The following is a 20,055-nucleotide window of genomic DNA, read 5'->3' on the forward strand; positions in this document are numbered from 1 at the left end:
TTCAGATAGGTAGTAGTATAAAATCACACGAATGTGACCACAATACAATCACGCATCAACAAACCGTATTCTTAAATTAAATCAGAGCCCGAACAATTAAACATCGTTAATGTTTTATTAAAAATATTAACGTCGTTGCACAAGAACACCGTCCTTAAATCTGTCTACAACATGCAATGATGTTATCTTGGGAAGATACTTGTAGTAATAAGTACATATCAAAATATACTCCAGTGTAATAAAAGCTCACAGGTTCACTAAAATATTAAATCGGTATACATTTCGTGCGAGTGTACGCCTCATTTTTGTATTGTTTTTATCGTATTTATTTTATTATTAAATCGCATCGAAAAAGATTTTTTTTTTTGAGGGCATAGGTCGCGATAACACACATAAACAAACTTCTTGATAATGAAATTATTGGTAGTTTGCGCGTACTGATCGAATTCACATCGCTATATAAACACATGCTCGAGTACATTTTGGTTTTAAAATTTTTATAATTATTGTAATCAACTCTTCTGTGTAAAAATGCTGCGTTTATTAACTCGTCAGGTAAGACGTTAATTTACTTGAAACTAATTTTTATGCAGCGTACGTTCATTTATCTTTAAACCGACGATAATTAATGGCGAATTTTTTCTCGAGTGCATATCTTTTTAACGCAAATTTCTTTCAAGGTTGATGCAGTTTTTTTTTTTTTGGTATAGGTGAATGACCGGAATAGTAGGTATAAGAAGTGTTACGATTTAAGCAGCTAAATTGATGTGATGATGTGTATTCAGCCTATTTGTAAAGATCCAATACGTACAATAAAGTAGATACTTAAGCAATAAAAACACAAATTAATATTAGTAATTCCGGTTCGGGTTTTAAACGTGTTTACTCATCACAAATTACAATCAATCGTAGACTAAATAAACTCTAGGACTTCTTCGGGATTTTCAAAACATCGAGATTGATTACTTCTATCGTCGGTATTGGGCGTACAAAAATTGTTCTTCTTCTCAATGATCGCCGTTTGTCATTTCAGTTTTCACACTGAAAAATTAAATACAAATCATTATTCCCAGTTCTAAGCAGCTGAATACTCTTGTTCTACAAAGTACAATTACTTAACATTTGGTCTTAGATAAAATGAAACTACCTATATTGATAACGTGAAATAAAACAATGAAAATATGTGCATATTTTCTCTCATAATGAATAAAATCTTTCCGGTTTTATGTACGTCAATACCAACCAAGTGTTTCAAGTGATAATAATTTTCGAAGAAAATGTTGTTTTTTACCTAGTTAATTTGTGAAAAATTGATTACAACGATGAGTATCAAAAAAATCAAAGAACAAAATAACATTTTTTAATAATAAATTTTGAATAATAATTTACTAAAAAAGGAAAATCTAATTTTTAAGGAGATTCATGCTGACTGAAGGAATTTGAATTCAGAGATTTGGAAGTTTTCTAGAAGTGATAACAAAAATATTCAACTCCCCCCGCCTCGCTTCGTTTTTGTTTTGATAAAACTTCAACCGAGCTTACCTACAGGGTGCCAAGAAATATCGAGCACCCCCAAGAAAATTTTTCATTAAAAATACAGAGTGGGCCAAAAGTCAGTACCCCGATTTTCACGTTTTAGTTTTTCTTTAAAAAATCAAAAACTAAGCATCCTAGAAAAAAACTAACGACATCATGTCGATTCGAAATTTAATTCTCTACAACTTTGTAAACATGAATTTTTATTGGACGCTTCCTTTCGCCTCCAGATCGATTTTTGTGACTTGATGATTTTTATGAAAAAATTTTCAAAAGTTCATTTCAAAGAGTTTTAGTTTTTCTTTAAAAAATCAAAAACTAAGCATCCTAGAAAAAAACTAACGACGTTATGTCGATTGGAAATTTAATTCTCTACCATTTTGATATCATGAAATTTTTTTGGACGCTTCCTTTCGCCTCCAGATTAATTTTTATGAAGCTCAGTTGGCAAATTTTTCGAAAATTTTAGTTTTTTGTAAAAAAATCAAAAACTAAGCATCCTAGAAAAAAACTAACGACATTATGTCGACCGGAAATTTAATTCTCTACAATTTTCTTCCATGTAATTTTTTCGTAGGATGCTTCTTTTCATCTTCAGATCAATTTTTATGAAACTTTGCTTGCAAATTTTTTGAAAATTTTAGTTTTTTGTAAAAAAAAATCAAGAACTAAGCATCTTAGAAAAAAACTAACGACATTATGTGGATTGGAAATTTGATTGTCTACAACTTTGTTACTTTTTTTACCATTTTTTACCATTGTTATAATTTGAAAAAAATTTTAGATGAAGATTTTGAATTTTTGGCAAATTGTCAAATGGAAATAAGAAAGTAAAAACATTGAATTTTTCAAAAGTTCATTTCAAAATATCCAATTGCTAGAATGTCATTAGTTTTTTCTAGGATGCTTAGTTTTTGATTTTTTTTTTTACAAAAAACTAAAATTTTCGAAAAATTTGCAAGCAAAGTTTCATTAAAATTGATCTGGAGGTGAAAAGAAGCATCATACAAAAAAATTACATGGAAGAAAATTGTAGAGAATTAAATTTTCGATCGACATAATGCCGTTAGTTTTTTTCTAGGATGCTTAGTTTTTGATTTTTTTACAAAAAACTAAAATTTTCGAAAAATTTGCCAACTGAGCTTCATAAAAATTAATCTGGAGGCGAAAGGAAGCGTCCAAAAAAAATTTCATGAAAACAAAATGGTAGAGAATTAAATTTCCAATCGACATAACGTCGTTAGTTTTTTTCTAGGATGCTTATTTTTTGATTTTTTAAAGAAAAACTAGGTAAAACTCTTTGAAATGAACTTTTGAAAATTTTTTCACAAAAATCATCAAGTTACAAAAATCAATCTGGAGGCGAAAGGAAGCGTCCAAAAAAAAATTCATGTCAACAAAGTTGTAGAGAATTAAATTTCGAATCGACATGATGTCGTTAGTTTTTTTCTAGGATGCTTAGTTTTTGATTTTTTAAAGAAAAACTAAAACGTGAAAATCGGGGTACTGACTTTTTTGGCCCACTCTGTATAGGTTGGCAACGTGTAGAGATGTGCACTTTCCAGAAAAGTAATTTTGATGAAATGAAAAGTGAAAAGTTCATTGAAAAGTGTGAAAAGTAAATCGCGTGAGTTTTATTTTAAAGCTCTCTGTAAGAGCTTCAAATTGATGTATTTTTTGCCTATCTAAAACACACAAAAAATAAAATCATTTTTTTCACCCACTTAATCGAATAGTGGTAGTTTTGAGCCTTTCTAGAGCCTCCAACATTTTTGGATTTTTCAGTTTTGAAAAAAAAATGTTATGAAAAATATCAAAAATGGGTGCTGAATTGCGAAGGTGGAGGAGTAGAGAGAGTGAAACTTGATATTTGACTTCATCAATGAGGTCAGTGATCTCTGACAAGTAGGTAAATTGATCGGTCACTCACTTTTTTTTTAGTAAAAACTGAAAAGTGGAATGAAAAGTAGGAACTTTTCTTTTCAACTTTTCATTGAAAGAAAAGTACTTTTCATTTTTCACACTGCACATCTCTAGCAACCTGAAATAGATGCATATGATTGGTGGAATGTTATCTCTCCAGTCCAACAACCAATCATATGCTATCATTATTATAATTCACTGTGATCAACCAAAGTATTAATAGTAGAAAACTTTTTTAGGGGTGCTCGATATTTCTGGACACCCTGTAGCAGTTCAAGTTGAAATTAAAGTTGAACAGAAGTTTGTCAAAATCATCTCGAAACAATTGCAATTTGCAGGCAAAATTTTAAAATGAACAAAAACCTAAATTAATATTTTGGTAATCTACAGGGTGCCCAGAAATATCGTGAACCCCTAAAAAAGTTTTCTGCTAAATATTTCGGTTGGTCACAGTGAATGATAATAATGGTAGCACATGATTGGTTGTTGGACTGGAGAGATAACATTCCACCAATCATATGCATCTATTTCACGTAGCCAACCTATATTTTTAATGAAAAACTTTCTTTGGGATTCACGATATTTCTGGACACCCTGTACATTCCCTTGATAAGAAGGTAGGTTAGGCTTAGGTATTCATCTAGTTCATGGATTAACAGGTAGCTTCTCAAGTTCTTTTTGGTTCAATTGCAATTAGATCTTCAAACCACGAGGAATTTTCCGATCAAGGATCAATTAAAATAAACGATTTTTTTTTTTGCAGGTTCAACTACGTCCCAGTACTCTAGAAACGTTATGTAAATCTCAAACGCGTAATTTAAGTACCGATAACGAGTTACCAAAAACAGCAGATGTTGTTATTATCGGTAAGTATGTACTACCAATAATAATATTGGAAAACGAATTTGAAAATATCAAGGTACAAATTTAAAATTTCTCACGAGTCAATAAGTACGTCACTGGTTGACTCGTGTACGAATTTGATCCAAAACAACAACCCCGCCCTCCTTCGTGCGCAACGATTATCTGACTTCTCGACGTTATCTTTGAAATACTTTTCAAATTCTTTTCGATCAGGTGGTGGTGTAGCGGGTTGCAGCACGTTATACCACTTATCACAAGTGGGAATAAACGCCGTACTTATCGAAAGCTCGAAAGTTAGCAGCGGTACTACTGCACAAACAGCCGGATTAGTATGGCGATTGAGGCCGAACGATGTGGAAATTCAGCTTTTGGCTTCGACACGAAATCAGATATTGAACATGAAAGAGCAAACTGGAATCGATCCTGGATGGATTGAGAATGGTGGATTGTACATCGCTCATAATAAAGTAATAATGTTTTGTGTAGAAAACTATTTTCATTGGCGATCGACGGTGTCATAGAATTTGTGGTTTTATTGTAGGAACGTATTGGCGAGTATCGAAGATTGATAACGATTGGGCGAAGTTTCGGTATCGAAAGTCAGCTTTTATCACCTTCCGAAACCAAATCAAAGTTTCCTTTTATAAACGAGGAAATCATAGAAGGAAGTTTATATATACCAGGAAGTGGTGTAGTAAATCCTCAACCATTATGCCAAGGATTTGCAAAAGAAGCTGTGAAAAATGGAGCGAAGGTAAATGATAGAATAATTAGTACAGTCATTTTAGCAAAATTTTTAGTCGAACCTCGAAAAAATTGGAAGCAAGCTGAATTTCACATTATTTGTTCAGATTGGTCTCTAAAACAACCCATCAAAAGTTGCACCCCGCAACTTGACCGCTACCCCCGCAAGAGGTCATTAACCTCTGCAGATACAGGTTTTTCGGCTTTATCGCCAAAATGAAGGGTCCGAGAGAAAAAATGTTCGAACAAAAATTGTTCTACGCTAAATTTCCTATCAGCATGACCAGTCCATCTTTTCCCAAAATGGCGATTTCACCCTTACTGAGGAGGGGGTGAAGTTGTCAATTTTATGAAAATTGTTTAAAAAAATGAAAATCGGCATTTTAAAACGTGAACTCGATTCACGGTAGACTCGAAAATATTTTGACCAAAGTTGCACACTGCAACTTGTCTGCAACCCCCGCAAAAGGTCATTAACCTTTGTCAATCTACGTTTTTCGGCTATATCGCCGAAATGAAGGGTCGGAGGGAAAAACGTGATTGCACTAACATTATTCCACGTCAAACTTCCTATAAGGATGGCCAGTTCAGTTGAAATATATTTTTCGATTTTTGGTTGAATTTTTGAAAATCAAATTCAGGCCAAAAATGAGAAAAAAAAATCAAAATTTTACCAAATTGAGCTATAAAGCTGAAATTTGGGACATACCTTATTTTCGAACTGCCAAATCGATCGGAAACAATTTCAACCCGTTTTGAGTAGTTCTGGAGCCGCCAGTAGATTTTTGAAGCTTGAAACCACAAAATTTCATTAAAAACAGTTAGAAAGCTAAAATTTATTCTGTAAACTAATTTCAATACGCTAGGGAGTCGACTGTAAGTACATTTCAAGTCGTTTCAGAGCATCCAGCGACTTTTTGGAAATTACTGGAGCCCCGAGCAGATATTTCAATGCTCGAAATTTCCATAAAAATTTACCAAACAGAGTTGGAAATCCAAAATTGACTGTGTACTCCAATTTCAATACGCTATCAAGTCGACTGCAGGTTGGTTCAAGTCATTTTGGAGCCTCAAGTATCCTTTTAAAAATCACTAGAGCCTCCAACAGATTTCAGAAACTTAAAATTTCATTAAAGGCAGTTGAAAAGCAAAAACGCTAATTTCAGTATGCTATGAAGTTGACTATCGGTAGATTTCAAGACGTTTTGAAGCCTCCAGCGACTTTTTGGAAATTACCGGACCCTCCGGCAGATATTTCAATGCTTGAAATTTCCATAAAATTTCACCAAACAGAGAGACCTTATTTTTCACATTATTCTGAGGTGGATCGCAGGCAGTTTCAATCCGTTTTAGAGTCTACAACAGATTTTTAGAAACTTATGTTTTTCAAAAAAAGCCACAAAATCTTTTCCTTTTTATGAAATTTTGCAGAAATTACACGTTTATAAAATTCGCTGAAGCCTCCAAAACGACTTGAAAATGTACTTACAGTCGACTCCCTAGGGTATTGAAATTAATTTACAGAATAAATTTTAGCTTTCTAACTGTTTTTAATGAAATTTTGTGGAAATTTCAAGTTTCAAAAATCTACTGGAGGCTCCAAGAATTTTCAAAAAGTCGCTGGTGGCCACAAAATGACTCAAACCTTCCAGCAGTTAACTTAATAGCGTGTTAAAATTAGATTGCAGCGTGAATTTCTACATTCCAACTTCATTTGATGAAATTTTGTGGAAATTTCAAGTTTCAAAAATGTTCTGGAGGCTCCAGAACTGCTCAAAACGGGTTGAAATTGTTCCCAATCGATTTGGCAGGTCGAAAATAAGGTATGTCCCAAATTTCAGCTTTATAGCTCAATTTGGTAAAATTTTGATTTTTTTTCTCATTTTTGGCCTGAATTTGATTTTCAAAAATTCAACCAAAAATCGAAAAATATATTTCAACTGAACTGGCCATCCTTATAGGAAGTTTGACGTGGAATAATGTTAGTGCAATCACGTTTTTCCCTCCGACCCTTCATTTCGGCGATATAGCCGAAAAACGTAGATTGACAAAGGTTAATGACCTTTTGCGGGGGTTGCAGACAAGTTGCAGCGTGCAACTTTGGTCAAAATATTTTCGAGTCTACCGTGAATCGAGTTCACGTTTTAAAATGCCGATTTTCATTTTTTAAAAACAATTTTCATAAAATTGACAACTTCACCCCCTCCTCAGTAAGGGTGAAATCGCCATTTTGGGAAAAGATGGACTGGTCATGCTGATAGGAAATTTAGCGTAGAACAATTTTTGTTCGAACATTTTTCCTCTCGGACCCTTCATTTTGGCGATAAAGCCGAAAAACCTGTATCTGCAGAGGTTAACGACCTCTTGCGGGGGTAGCGGTCAAGTTGCGGGGTGCAACTTTTGATGGGTTGTTTTAGAGACCAATCTGAACGAATAATGTGAAATTCAGCTGGCCCCCAATTTTTTCGAGGTTCGACTAAAAATTTTGCTAAAATGACTGTACTAAATAAGTCTTCTTCAATTGATTTTTTCCACTGACAATTTCATCAATTATTGCTGTTTCAGATTGTCGAAAATTGCGCCGTGAACAATATTCTAATAAACGAGAATATTTTCGGTACGAGAGAAGTAACCGGAGTAAACACTTCGAAAGGTGTCATTATGACGGATTGTGTAGTTAATTGTGCAGGTTCGCGTCGAGATTCAATTACCTTCTCACTACTTCACATAACACACTTTAATAACTTATAATATTATGAATTGAATACAGGTGCTTGGGCTGGCAACGTATCAGAAATGGCAGGCCTATCGATACCTGTGATCCCGATGAAACATTCCTACATAGTCAGCGAACCTATCGAGGGTGTTTCCGTCCTGCCCAACATCAGGGATCACGATTCGTCAATTTATTTCCGAGTTCAAGGAGATTCGCTTTGTTTGGGAGGTTACGAAAGCAACCCAGCTATTTTAGATCAAGTAGGTATCGCATTCGTTGAGTTTCAAACGAGGCCAACTCACACGGTTTATGGTTCCGTAGCTTGGAAGTGGCCAGACCTCCAGTCAATTTGAACTAGATTGGAATGTATTCGATAGACACATCGAGAAAGCTATCGAGCTCGTGCCTGTATTCCAAAAAGCCGGAATAAAGAACACCGTGTGCGGAGCTGAGGCATTTACCCCGGATCATAAACCATTAATAGGCGAGTATCTGCGTTGAAATAAAATACTGGGCGCTTCTCTACATCCAGAGCAATAATCTCGAATTTTAATATGTACATTCGTATAGGAGAGGATCCAAGATTACGTGGTATGTTTCATAATTGTGGTTTCAATTCAGCCGGATTGATGTTGAGTGGAGGCTGCGCGGAGCAATTGGCGTTATGGATTTTGAACGGACAGCCAGATCTTCATATGTACAATTACGATATTAGGTTAATACGCAGGATCCGTAAAATTTCACAATATCTAGGCGTATTTTCTAACGGATGTAAATTAACAGGAGGTTTACCAAAGAGCAATGTATGGATAAGAATTGGATAAAAGAACGCAGTCATGAAAGTTACGTGAAAAATTACAGCATTGTTTTCCCTCATGATCAGCCCTTGGCAGGACGTAACTTTAAACAAGATCCTTTCCACGAGGTGAACAAAACGAAATTCGATTACATATTTCAATAAATGATACCAATAGTGACGTTATTTCAACGTAAGTGTTAATAATGTTGCAGAAACTGTTAAAAGAAGGAGCAGTTTACGAAGAGATGCAGGGTTGGGAAAAACCTGGATGGTTTGCACCGAATGGCTTCGCTCCGATTTTCCCTTACGATTGGTATGGTTCGTACGGATCAACGAAGAATACCGATAAACGTTATGAAAATCTTCTCAAAGGCGATTACACTTTCAATTTTTCCAGACATCATCATCAGGTGCTTTATTTTGTAGCTCATTGAATTCATCATTATAGTCCGGCATATGACAATAGGAGTAATTGCACCCCCCCCCCCCCCCGCCGATCCACCGGGACAACATTTTTCTTAAAGGGGACATCCTAAGAAACATTTTAATGCAAAGTTGCCAAAAAAAAGTTGGCCTTACTTACAAAATGGCGGCCATTTTGATTTTCAGGTCAGCCGAAATCGCAGATTTTGCGTTTTAACATAGGACTTGCACAAACTTTTTCAAACTTTACAAAGGTAGATCGAAAGATCATGCAAAAATTTATCACCTGTCCAAATTTCAAGTGCTAAAGTGCGTTTTTCGATTTTTCGTGAATTTTTGAAAATCGAATTTAGGTCAAAAATGAGGGAAAAATCAAAATTTTACCAAATTGACCAAGAAAGCTGAAATTTGGGATATACCCTATTTTCGGCATGCCAAATCGATTGGAACCCGTTTTGAGCAGTTCTGGAGCCTCCAGCAGATTTTTGAAACTCGAAATTCTCACAAAATTCCATCAAATTGGAGTTGTAGAGCTAAAATTCATTCTAAAAACTAATTTCAATACGCTACGAAGTACTGCAGGTGAATTTCAAGTTGTTTTGGAGCCTCCAGCAGATTTTTGAAACTTTAAATTTTCACAAAATTTCATCAAATAGAGATGGAAAGCTGACATTTACTCTACGCTCCAATTTTAACACCCTCTGAAAACGACTTCTGGTGAATTTCAAGTTGTTTTGGAGCCTCCAGCGACCTTTTTGAAAATTACTGGAGCCTCCAGTAAATTTTTGAAACTTGAAATTTCCCCAACATTAATTTATCAAATGGAGTTGGCAAGCTGAAATTTACTTCGCAGATTACATGGTGGTTTCAAATGGTTTTGAAGCTTCCAGCTACTTTTAGGAAATTTCAATTTTTCAAAAAAACGTCATACAACCTTTCAAAAAGTTGCTGGAGGCTTTAAAACGACTTGAAATCCACCAGCAGTCAACTTCGTAGCGTATTGAAATTAGTTTGCAGAATGAATTTCGACTCTCCATCTTGGTTTGATAACATTTTGGGGAAATTTAAAGTTTCAAAAATCTGCTGGAGGCTTCAGGAATTTTCAAAAAGTTGCTGGAGGCTCCAAAACAACTTGAAATTCACCTGCAGTACTTCGTAGCGTATTGAAATTAGTTTTTAGAATGAATTTTAGCTCTACAACTCCAATTTGATGGAATTTTGTGAGAATTTCGAGTTTCAAAAATCTGCTGGAGGCTCCAGAACTGCTCAAAACGGGTTCCAATCGATTTGGCATGCCGAAAATAGGGTATATCCCAAATTTCAGCTTTCTTGGTCAATTTGGTAAAATTTTGATTTTTCCCTCATTTTTGACCTAAATTCGATTTTCAAAAATTCACGAAAAATCGAAAAACGCACTTTAGCACTTGAAATTTGGACAGGTGATAAATTTTTGCATGATCTTTCGATCTACCTTTGTAAAGTTTGAAAAAGTTTGTGCAAGTCCTATGTTAAAACGCAAAATCTGCGATTTCGGCTGACCTGAAAATCAAAATGGCCGCCATTTTGTAAGTAAGGCCAACTTTTTTTTGGCAACTTTGCATTAAAATGTTCCTTAGGATGTCCCCTTTAAGAAAAATGTTGTCCCGGAGGATCGGCGGGGGGGGGTGCAATTACTCCTATTGTCATATGCCGGACTATTATTAAAGTAAAGGGATTTCTCAGCTCGGAGGAGAATTGAACTAAATTGAGGGTTTGATTCAATTTCAATTTTTTTTTGAGTTATTTGATTTGATTAATTTGATACGATGATTGGTAAATAAAAGTGATTTGTTTCAAAATCTGTCAAAGAAATTCCAACTTTTTTGAACCTTGCAAAAAATAAGATCCTTCTTTTTCTTCTTTTTAGCCCTTTTTCTCAATCCACTACTGGATGAAGGCCTTTCAAACGTCTTTTTTCCACCGTCCACGAGCTCCAGTCTTGGGCTGTACTCCACCATTTTCCATCACATGTCTGTATCTCATCTTCCCATCTCCGTTTTGGTCTCCCCAGTGCCCACTTTCTGTCTGGTCTCCACTGAGTAGTCTTCACCAATCACCCTCCATTGCTGATTCCCGCTTCTGGCAACATGACCAGACCAGCACCACTTACTCCGCTTAGCTGTCTCCATAATGTCCATCATCCCTGTGGTCGCCCAAATTTTCTCCACAGTCCACTTGTCTCGCAGCATTATCCCCAGCATTGATTGCTCCATTCGCCTCAGCATCTTAACAAATTCTATCTTCCAGCTTCTTCGTCAATGCCCATGTCTCACTAGCATATGAGACCACTGGGATGATGCATTGATTGGATACCTTCCTTCTTAGGCATATAGGTATTGACTTCTCTCTGATTATTCCTCGCAGCCTCGAGTATGCTACCCATGATGCCTTTATTCTCCTGGATATCTCTCTGTTGAAATCGTTATTCATCGTCTTATCTTGGCCCATGTATACAAATCCATCAACCACTTCAATTTCGTCATCCTTCAGCTTTGCACATAGTCTTGGTCTTCCCTTTATTAATTTTCAGTCCTACTTCTAGACATGCATCTCTCAGCTTGTCCAGCATTCCCTGAAGTTTGTCCATATCCTGTGCTATCAGCACCACATTTTCAGCATATGTGACGTGACAAGACAAAATTTACATCAGCTTTGTCTCTTTTTTTATGAATCAAAACCACTTCAGCATCATTCCATTCATCCTGGATTTTTCCTTCTTCTAGGCACTGGTTAATTAAATAGCACTGCCAGGTACTCGTTTATTTCATCTTCACCCAGTTTTATAATTTCTGTTATAACTCCATCTTTTCCTGGTGATTTATCGTTTTTCATTTGCTTTAAATTCTTCTTTCAAGTTCTTTATCTCTTGTATAATGTATTGTAATTGGTGGGACTGAGGGGGTGGATGGTATTTGAGAGTGTTGAGGCTGCAGAGTATCATCATATGGTTTCCTATAGAAATCCGCAATTACTTCTCCTCTATTCCACACAAATGTGACCACGCCTGACAAAATTTTAAAAAATGATTTTTTTTCTTCAAAAATCTGATCTTTCAACCCTCAAGATTCATTTTAAATTAAACAAAGAAGTGGTAGGTGGGTTCAGCGATTTTTTTGAAATTTTTCCTGTGGAAAGACCTTCTGAAGGGATGACCAATGGCGCAAATCGCAGCCCTCTACCCCCTTTTTAACGACAGCCAGGGGGTGTCAAAGTTTTCAGTGAACCAAAAATATCGTCCATTTCAGCAGTGGATTACTCGATAACCGCGATACCTACCAAAATTGAACTTTTTCCCATAGTTAGGGGATTTGAAAGGCTTTTTGGTGATATCATAAAAACCAGTGTTGCCGCTTTTTTTCGTACAAAAAATTAGCTGAAAAAGTTTCAAAACGTAGTTTTCGTATCGTTCCGACTCTCAAAAATTCTGAAAAAAGTGTATTATGGACAACTGTTGATGCTGAACAACATATTAAGAAATTGGGATGGTAACTTGCCGCAAAGTTTAATTCAAAAAATTATAAATTTGCGAAAAAATGCGATTTTTCGATTTAAAACATGAAAAAAAAATTTGATTGGTAAAGTTGGCCCATTTGACCCCTATTTTTACGTATCAGTTGAAAAAGTTGGAAAAAAACCCTTCACACGGTGAAATTAACTCATCACAAAACAATCAAAATTCGAAAAAATTCAAAAAATAAACAAATTTTTATTTTTTTTCTGCAAGTGATTTTTATCAACTTTCTCATGAAATACATCAGAAAGACGTCAAAATAAGACAACTGAATAAATTTAAAGTTTATTTGATGTTTGGAATTGAAAATTGAATTTTCTCAAATTTTGATTTTTTGTAATGAGTTCATTCTATCGAGTGAAGGGGGTTTTTCAACTTTTTCAACAGATATGTAAAAATAGCGGTCAAATGGGTCAACTTTACCAATCAAAACTTTTTTTTCATTATTCAGGTCAAAAAATCGCATTTTTTCGCAAACTTATAATTTTTTTTAATCGTCTTTGCAACAAGTTACCATCCCAATTTTTTAATATGTTGTTCAGCATGAACAGTTGTCCATAATATATTTTTTTCAGAATTTTTGAGAGTCGGAACGATATAAAAACTACGTTTTGAAACTTTTTCAGCTAATTTTTTGTACGAAAAAAAGCGGCAACACTGATTTTTATGATATCACCAAAAAGCCTTTCAAATCCCCTAACTATGGAAAAAAGTTCCATTTTGGTAGGTATCGCGGTTATCGAATAATTCACTGCTGAAAGGGATGGTATTTTTGGTTCTCTGAAAACTTTGACACCCCCTGTCTGTCGTTAAAAAGGGGATAGAGGGCTGCGATTTGCGCCATTGGTCATCCCTTCGAAAGGTATTTCCACAGGAAAAATGTCAAAAAAATCGCCGAACCCACCTACCGCTTCTTGGTCCAATTGACCTGGAATGACCCTGTTGCATTTTCTCTTGACTTTTCATCATTTTCTGTCTTTCCATCTTTTCATTTATCCGAATTTTGGCTCAAACCATCTGGTGGTCATTACCAATGTCCACCTTCCTGAGCACAGAAACATCTATAAAGATGTATTTCTTATTTCCCATGATGAAATTGATTTCATTTCTAGTACTCCAGTTTGGACTCCTCCATGTCTACCTGGTCTTCTCTGGTTTTTTGAAAAAGGTGTTTGTGATATATAGGTGATTTCTTTCAGCAAACTCTACCAGCAACTGACCTCTCTCATTTCGGCATCCAAACTTTCCAACCCCTGTCTCTCCACTCTCCTGCCTCCCTACCTTTGCATTAAAGTCTCCGAGTATTATTTTGTATTGTTCTTCACCTCGTGTAATTTCTTCTTCTATTTGATCATAAACAGCTTCTACTTCCTCTTCATCTGCCTGAGACATTGGGATCGGTTTTTTTTAAAATATTTGTCACGATCCAAGTTTAATTAATAAACATTCGTGTTTTTTTTTCATCATCAGATCGGTTCCGAATGTTTATCTTGCCGAGAACAAGTAGCCATGTTCAATATGTCATTCTACAGTAAAATGTATTTGAGCGGTCCAGAAGCGGAAAAAGCTGCTGATTGGTTGTTCACTGCCGATACCAAGCAACCAATCGGGAAAAGCGTATTCACTTGCCTACTAAATGCGAAAGGAAACATCGAAGCTGACGCCATCGTAACAGTAATTACTGCCGGAGGAGGAGGATTAGTCGATCCCATATTCAAAGTAACTTTCTCAATCCGTATTCTAAAGAATACTTAATAATTTCCTCGAGTATCAAACTTTCAAAATGTTTTGTAGGGTAAAGGTTACTACATCGTATCCGGAGGCGCTTCTGCATCACAAACAACAGCCCATATCAAATCGGCAATAAGAAGAAAAAATTTCAAAGTTAATCTCACCGATCTTACGGATAAAGTAGGAATTTTATCGATCCAGGGTCCATACAGGTATCACTAGAACAACATTGCAGAACGAGATTTCATAAATGAACGCAGATATTTTCATCGAGGAATTTAATTTCAGTCGAGAGCTTCTTCAAGAAATCGTTAGCTGCGATTTACATAACAGTTTATTCCCATATATGACTTCGAAACTTACCAAAGTAGCTGGCCATACCGTCCGTGCATTGCGTACGAGTTTCGCCGGAGAATTAGGATGGCAGCTGCATATTCCTTTTAACGCGTGCGAAGATGTTTACAACGCTGTCAGACAGGAAGGCTTGAAATATGGCTTAAGACATGCCGGATATCGAGCTTTGTATTCGCTGAGTTGTGAAAAAGGTACAAATATAATTGAATAAGCGTAAAAAATGTCGCCCCAGAGAAACCTACACGGATTTTTTTACAGGCAACAATTTATGGAATTTTGATATAAGACTCGATGATAATCCGATCGAAGCTAATTTAGGACACACTTGCCGAAGAGAAGGCGATTATCTGGGGAAATCTGCAGTTGAAAAAATAATCCAGAGCGGGCCAAAAAAGAAATTGTGTTTTTTCACTTTACACGAGTAAGTTTATCAATTTATTCAGATGTCGAGAGATGAAACTGAAAGATTCTTAAAAACGCTGCTCCAATTTTTTTTTCAGCCAAATTCCAGTTTGGGGATTAGAAACTATTTGGAGGAATAATCAAGTTGTCGGATATCTCAGAAGAGGCGAATATGGATATTCCTTAGGATGCAGTATTGGAATGGGGTAAGTACAAAGTATACGGAAAATATTTCCAATTTGATTTCGATTGGTTATCTGACTTGAGTGTTTAATTAATTACTCGCAGCTACGTTTCTCACCCGGATGGAGCCATTGTTTCTAATGAATTTTTAGAAAACGGAAATTATGAAATAGAAGTAATGGGTAAAAGATACAACGCTAATTTACACCTAAAGTCGCCTTTTGATTCCGAAGATGAAAGAGTTCACGGAATCTACAGGCACGAAAAACTTCCCCACAAAGTTTCAGCAGTGAATTAAATATGATTGAAAGTCGAGTCATTGTACATGTTCATAAATTAAGTTGTAATATAAATTTTATCTCAAATTATTTTATAAAAATATTTACGTTTTTATATTCTTTAATAAAAATTGTTTATTTTTTTCAAACTTACTTAAGCGGCTAGAGGGTTTGCGTGTATGGTAACATGAGTAAACCAGAGTGGACACCATGCAATTCTGATAAAATTTTCGATTGAAGCGATTTTGGTATTATGATGCGATTTTTATAGAAAATTATACAATCATTCAACGAATATTCACTGTCCTTGTTTGGACTGTTCTTTTTTTTATATTGGAGGGGAGGGGAGGGGAGGGAAGGAGATGGCGGTGAGGAGGCTTTACTTTCAAGGTTGCATTTTAAGGTACCCAGTTATAGACACTGGACCTGCGTATAAGACAACCAACTGGCAGCCATCTTGGCAAAATATCCTGTGTAACGCCAATTTATTCCGCTGGGTGCTCTTTGCAGCGCTGTACTCGATTTTGCAGGCAACAGGGAAAAGGGAGGGTTGTGTAGTCGGCGAGGAACTCTTGGCTGCGCGCGCAGTCAGGAGTTCCTCGCCGACTACACAACCCTCCCTTTTCCCTGTTGCCTGCAAAATCGAGTACAGCGCTGCAAAGAGCACCCAGCGGGATAAATTTGCGTTACACAAGTTTTCGTTACCGTTTCCATTCCCCTCGGCCTGCAGTTGGTTGTCTTATACGCAGGTCCAGTGTCTATATACCCAGTCATATTTGATATGATTTAGGTATGTACATACCTATTATTATTAATTAAATTCAATTGATAAAAAATTGTAAGTATAAAATACAAATTTATTTACCTGATTTTTTGTTTTATTTTTTTATTAATTTGTTTCAACTTATTATGTCATTTAGTAAATTCTCATTTGCTTTTTTTATATTTTCAGGATTCAAAAAAGGTGTGTACAATAGGTTTTAGACACACTCCGGAGAATTGCTTTTTCAAAAAATGTTTATCATTCCTAGTTGCCAGTTGCCTAATTTGTGTGCTTTGCTTTGCTTTTTTCAGACGAACCGGGTACTTTTGAACTGTTATAGGCCCTACATAGCCACATTATTTCATGCCGCAGAAACCGAATTTTTATAGTACTTAAGTATTATTAATTTTCTATTATTTTAATTTTTTACTTTCATATTTTATTATTTTTACAGATCATATGGATTCTACATATCTTGACTCGCATTCAAGGTAATATGTTGAATGAAAATTCGATTTTTTGGAGCTACACAATATAGGTGAAACTACATGTTAGAATAGGCCCTGCAGAGTTGTACATATAAGGAGGAAACCAAAAAGAAGGGCAAACCCAAAACTCAAAAAGCATTGTGGCAGTTGATATCTGCAAAAATGAGAGAAAGTGGATACAAACTCTTTGTTGAGATAATGGCAGAGAACAAGTATAAGTCTCTCAACAGAGCATTTAGGAATATGAAGACCCACAACAAAATTCATTAAGTATTGTAATAAATGTTATAGACTTAGCATCGTTATTTATCTCGCTGGTAATTCTCAGCTCTACCTTTCAACATGGTAGCGATGTGGTTATTTTTTTTCATGAACAGTATTATATTTTAGAAGAATTTTGCTGTTTTTCGTGACTTTTTGGAATTTTTATTTGCTAAATTTGTTTGAATTTTTGTGTGTGCGAAAAATGGGTTCGTCTGAAAGGTCAGCTGTGCTATTATTTGATGGGAATGTTTTGGAAATTGGCACTATCGAATGGAACGTTACCTCAAGTCATAGGAATGCGAAACAGCAATGAAGGAGTTACCAGGCACTGATGCCGCAAAAATTAAACTTGATAAAAAGCCACGTCATTTGATTGTGAGCTGTCTAGAAAATACTCAGAGTGGAACTATAGTTAGGAGTCAAACTGCTGCCAAAGGTATGTGGAATAAACAAACCAAAACTTACGCTCGACCTATTCGTCGGCCTAGGTGCAATTCCTTGGAAGTGCCACATGTAAATAGAGACTTGTGTAAGAAGCGCTTAATCGCCTGTAGCGCTTTCTATTGGGTAAAAATCTTCAATTCTTGGGTAGGTACTGTGTTTTGGTGCGGACAACACGACCTACCTTTGAGTTGAAGGTTTTGTCCCATAGAAAGCGATACATGCGATGAGGCGCTTCTTACACAAGTCTCTATTTACATGTGGCACTTCCAAGGAATTGCACCTAGGCCGACGTATTGCATTACGCCAGGGATGCGGAGCGGAACTGAACCGGAACGAACCGGAACGCTAAACCCCTAACTTTTGGGAGAATTTTGGCGGAGCGGAACGGAACCTGGAGCAACTTTCAAAAAATATGCAGGAGCGAAACCGGAACCGAACCGGAATAAAAATTTGGGTTTTTAAAGCTCCGACCTAACAAAATTTTTTGACCTTTAATGAACGATTTTCAAGATTATAGTGTGAACAAAAGGTGTTTTTGCTGAAATTTTACCTCAATAAACTAGAAAATTGTAAAAAGACATGGTAAATGACATGAAAAAGACCATTTATACAATGTACTTTTGGAACAAAGCTGCAATTTTCAGCGATCAAAATTCAAATTTCTCATGTGAGCAGTGAGGTGGACTTTAAATTTCATTAAAACGCGCCTAATTCAACCATTTTTTTAAAATTTCGGGTATTTCAACATTTTCAACTTCAATTTTTGCTCAGAACATGAAAATTCTGATGTACTTTGAATGCAACCTTCTCTAAAACAAAGAAAAATCGGAGCGGAACGGAACGCTAAACCGGAACGGAACGATATTTTTAATCGGAGCGGAACGATACAGGAAACCGGAACAGAATTATTTTTTATGTCGGAGCTGAACCCTGAACCCGGAACGAAATTCATTCCGCTCCGCATCCCTGCATTACGCTGCTTATTTGAGCATGTTCAATTACGATATAAAGTACTGCAAGAAGGAAGACAACATAAATGCTGACTATCTATCCAGAGCTCCATTAAATGAAGCACCAGATGGCGTTATCGCTGCGCTAGAATGGGAAATCGCCGAATTACAAGAAGAAACGCTACATCATATCACTTCAACAGCAGTTATAAGTGCTATGATCACTCAAGAAACGAGTACTGATCCAGAATTGTCGAGTACATGTGTCGTCAAAAAATTCACCATTTCAAACGGTATCACCTTATGTGGCAAGCGTGTTGTCATTCCGAAGAAACTTCAACCAGCAATTATGAATGAATTGCATATGACCCGCTTGGGTATTGTCAAAATGAAGCAGTTGGCGCGTAATTACTGCTATTGGTCCGGAATTGACGCTGATTTACAATGTTTGGTGAAATCCTGCGTTCAATGTTCAGAATACCAGAAACAACCAGCCAAGGTCAAAGTTCATCACTGGGAAATTCCTGAAAATAATTTTGATCAAATTCACATCGATTTCTCCGGTCCCAGAAAAGGCTATCAGTTTTTGATCGTAGTCAAACTTATCAATTCAACTGCTGATGAATAAAATTCTACTCCGTTTTTGTGCTACTCCCTTTTTGTGCTACTCCCTTATTGGATGGGAAAAGTCCAGCAGAACGATACCTTGGTCGACGTTTGCGAATTAGACTCGATGCTATCAAACCAATCACCTTGAAACAAAATCCAGTCTCTACAGAGAAAATTCACCGTTTCAACATGGGTGATCATGTCAATGTCGTAGTACAGACCATTCTTGGAAAACCAGTTTGGAAAATTGGTACAGTTCAATCCTGTTTGGGTCGACTCCATTATCAAGTTTGATTAGATAATGGGAAAATTATCAAAAAACAGATCGATCAACTGAAATCTACCTGTATACCAGAAAAAAGTTGTCCAGGGCCAGTTTCTCCAGTTCAACAACGTAACGTTACGTTCAATATTCCTACAGAACGTGTCGAAAATCAAATTCTACCCGTGGAGAGGGTGCTAACTCCTCCACCAGTTCTTCAGCCTGAGCCTGCTCAGGCCCCAGCTCCCGTTCCAGCCAGACTTGGACGTTTGTTGAAGAAACCGGTGTGCCTCAATGATTTTGTAAATAAATAATTACTTAATTAGTTATATTTGATTATATTATACCTATAGTATTCGATTTTTTATGTGGCGAAGATTGTAGTATCTATAGGTATATTTGTAGTATTATTTTAGTGAGTTGGTATCCCTGAGAGCCAACTATTTCGTCATCTTTTTACTTTCAATTCCAAACATTAAATATATTCAGTTGTCTTATTTTGACCTCTTTCTGAGAAATTTCATGAAAAAGTTGATAAAAATCACACTCATAGAAAAAAAAATTAAAATTCGTCTATTTTTTGAATTTTGATTTTTTTTTGTAATCATTCCTTCAAAAGGTCTTTTCACAGAAAAAATTTCAAAAAAATCGCTGACCTCCCTTGCCACTTCTAGGTCAAATTGACGTGGAATGACCCCACTGATATTTTGCAATATTTTTTACACATAATATACAATATCTACTTACCTTTTTCATTCACTCTAATGAGTAG

At 35.9% G+C, this 20,055-nt stretch overlaps 2 protein-coding genes across 2 annotated transcripts; both read left to right on the top strand.

Annotated features, from left to right (window-relative positions):
- The first annotated feature begins 214 nt into the window (after window positions 1–214).
- Sardh (Sarcosine dehydrogenase) lies at window positions 215–15,656 on the top strand. The gene is made up of 16 exons (XM_065359163.1): window positions 215–555; window positions 4,223–4,325; window positions 4,537–4,790; window positions 4,865–5,077; window positions 7,633–7,756; window positions 7,838–8,043; window positions 8,105–8,267; window positions 8,354–8,498; window positions 8,567–8,708; window positions 8,795–8,992; window positions 14,026–14,274; window positions 14,350–14,498; window positions 14,575–14,831; window positions 14,899–15,061; window positions 15,141–15,248; window positions 15,331–15,656. Exons 1-16 carry the CDS (start codon window positions 532–534, stop codon window positions 15,521–15,523), a joined length of 2,691 nt encoding a protein of 896 aa, XP_065215235.1. The 5' UTR covers window positions 215–531; the 3' UTR covers window positions 15,524–15,656.
- Window positions 15,657–18,452: 2,796 nt separating this feature from the next.
- Window positions 18,453–19,040, top strand: LOC135840634 (uncharacterized protein K02A2.6-like). Its single transcript, XM_065357258.1, has one exon. It carries the CDS (start codon window positions 18,453–18,455, stop codon window positions 19,038–19,040), a length of 588 nt encoding a protein of 195 aa, XP_065213330.1.
- Window positions 19,041–20,055: the final 1,015 nt, after the last annotated feature.

This window comes from Planococcus citri, chromosome 3 (genome assembly GCF_950023065.1).
Source record: "Planococcus citri chromosome 3, ihPlaCitr1.1, whole genome shotgun sequence".
NCBI lineage: Eukaryota > Metazoa > Arthropoda > Insecta > Hemiptera > Pseudococcidae > Planococcus > Planococcus citri.

What these genes read in the sequence shown, in the direction of transcription:
- LOC135840634 (XM_065357258.1), top strand. Translation starts at nt 18,453, where the DNA reads ATGTTCAATTACGATATAAAGTACTGCAAGAAGGAAGACAACATAAAT.
- Sardh (XM_065359163.1), top strand. Translation starts at nt 532, where the DNA reads ATGCTGCGTTTATTAACTCGTCAG. An exon ending in TGCGTTTATTAACTCGTCAG is followed by an intron (nt 556 to 4,222) that starts GTAAGACGTTAA and finishes TTTTTTTTGCAG; the next exon opens with GTTCAACTACGTCCCAGTAC. An exon ending in TCGATCCAGGGTCCATACAG is followed by an intron (nt 14,499 to 14,574) that starts GTATCACTAGAA and finishes ATTTAATTTCAG; the next exon opens with TCGAGAGCTTCTTCAAGAAA.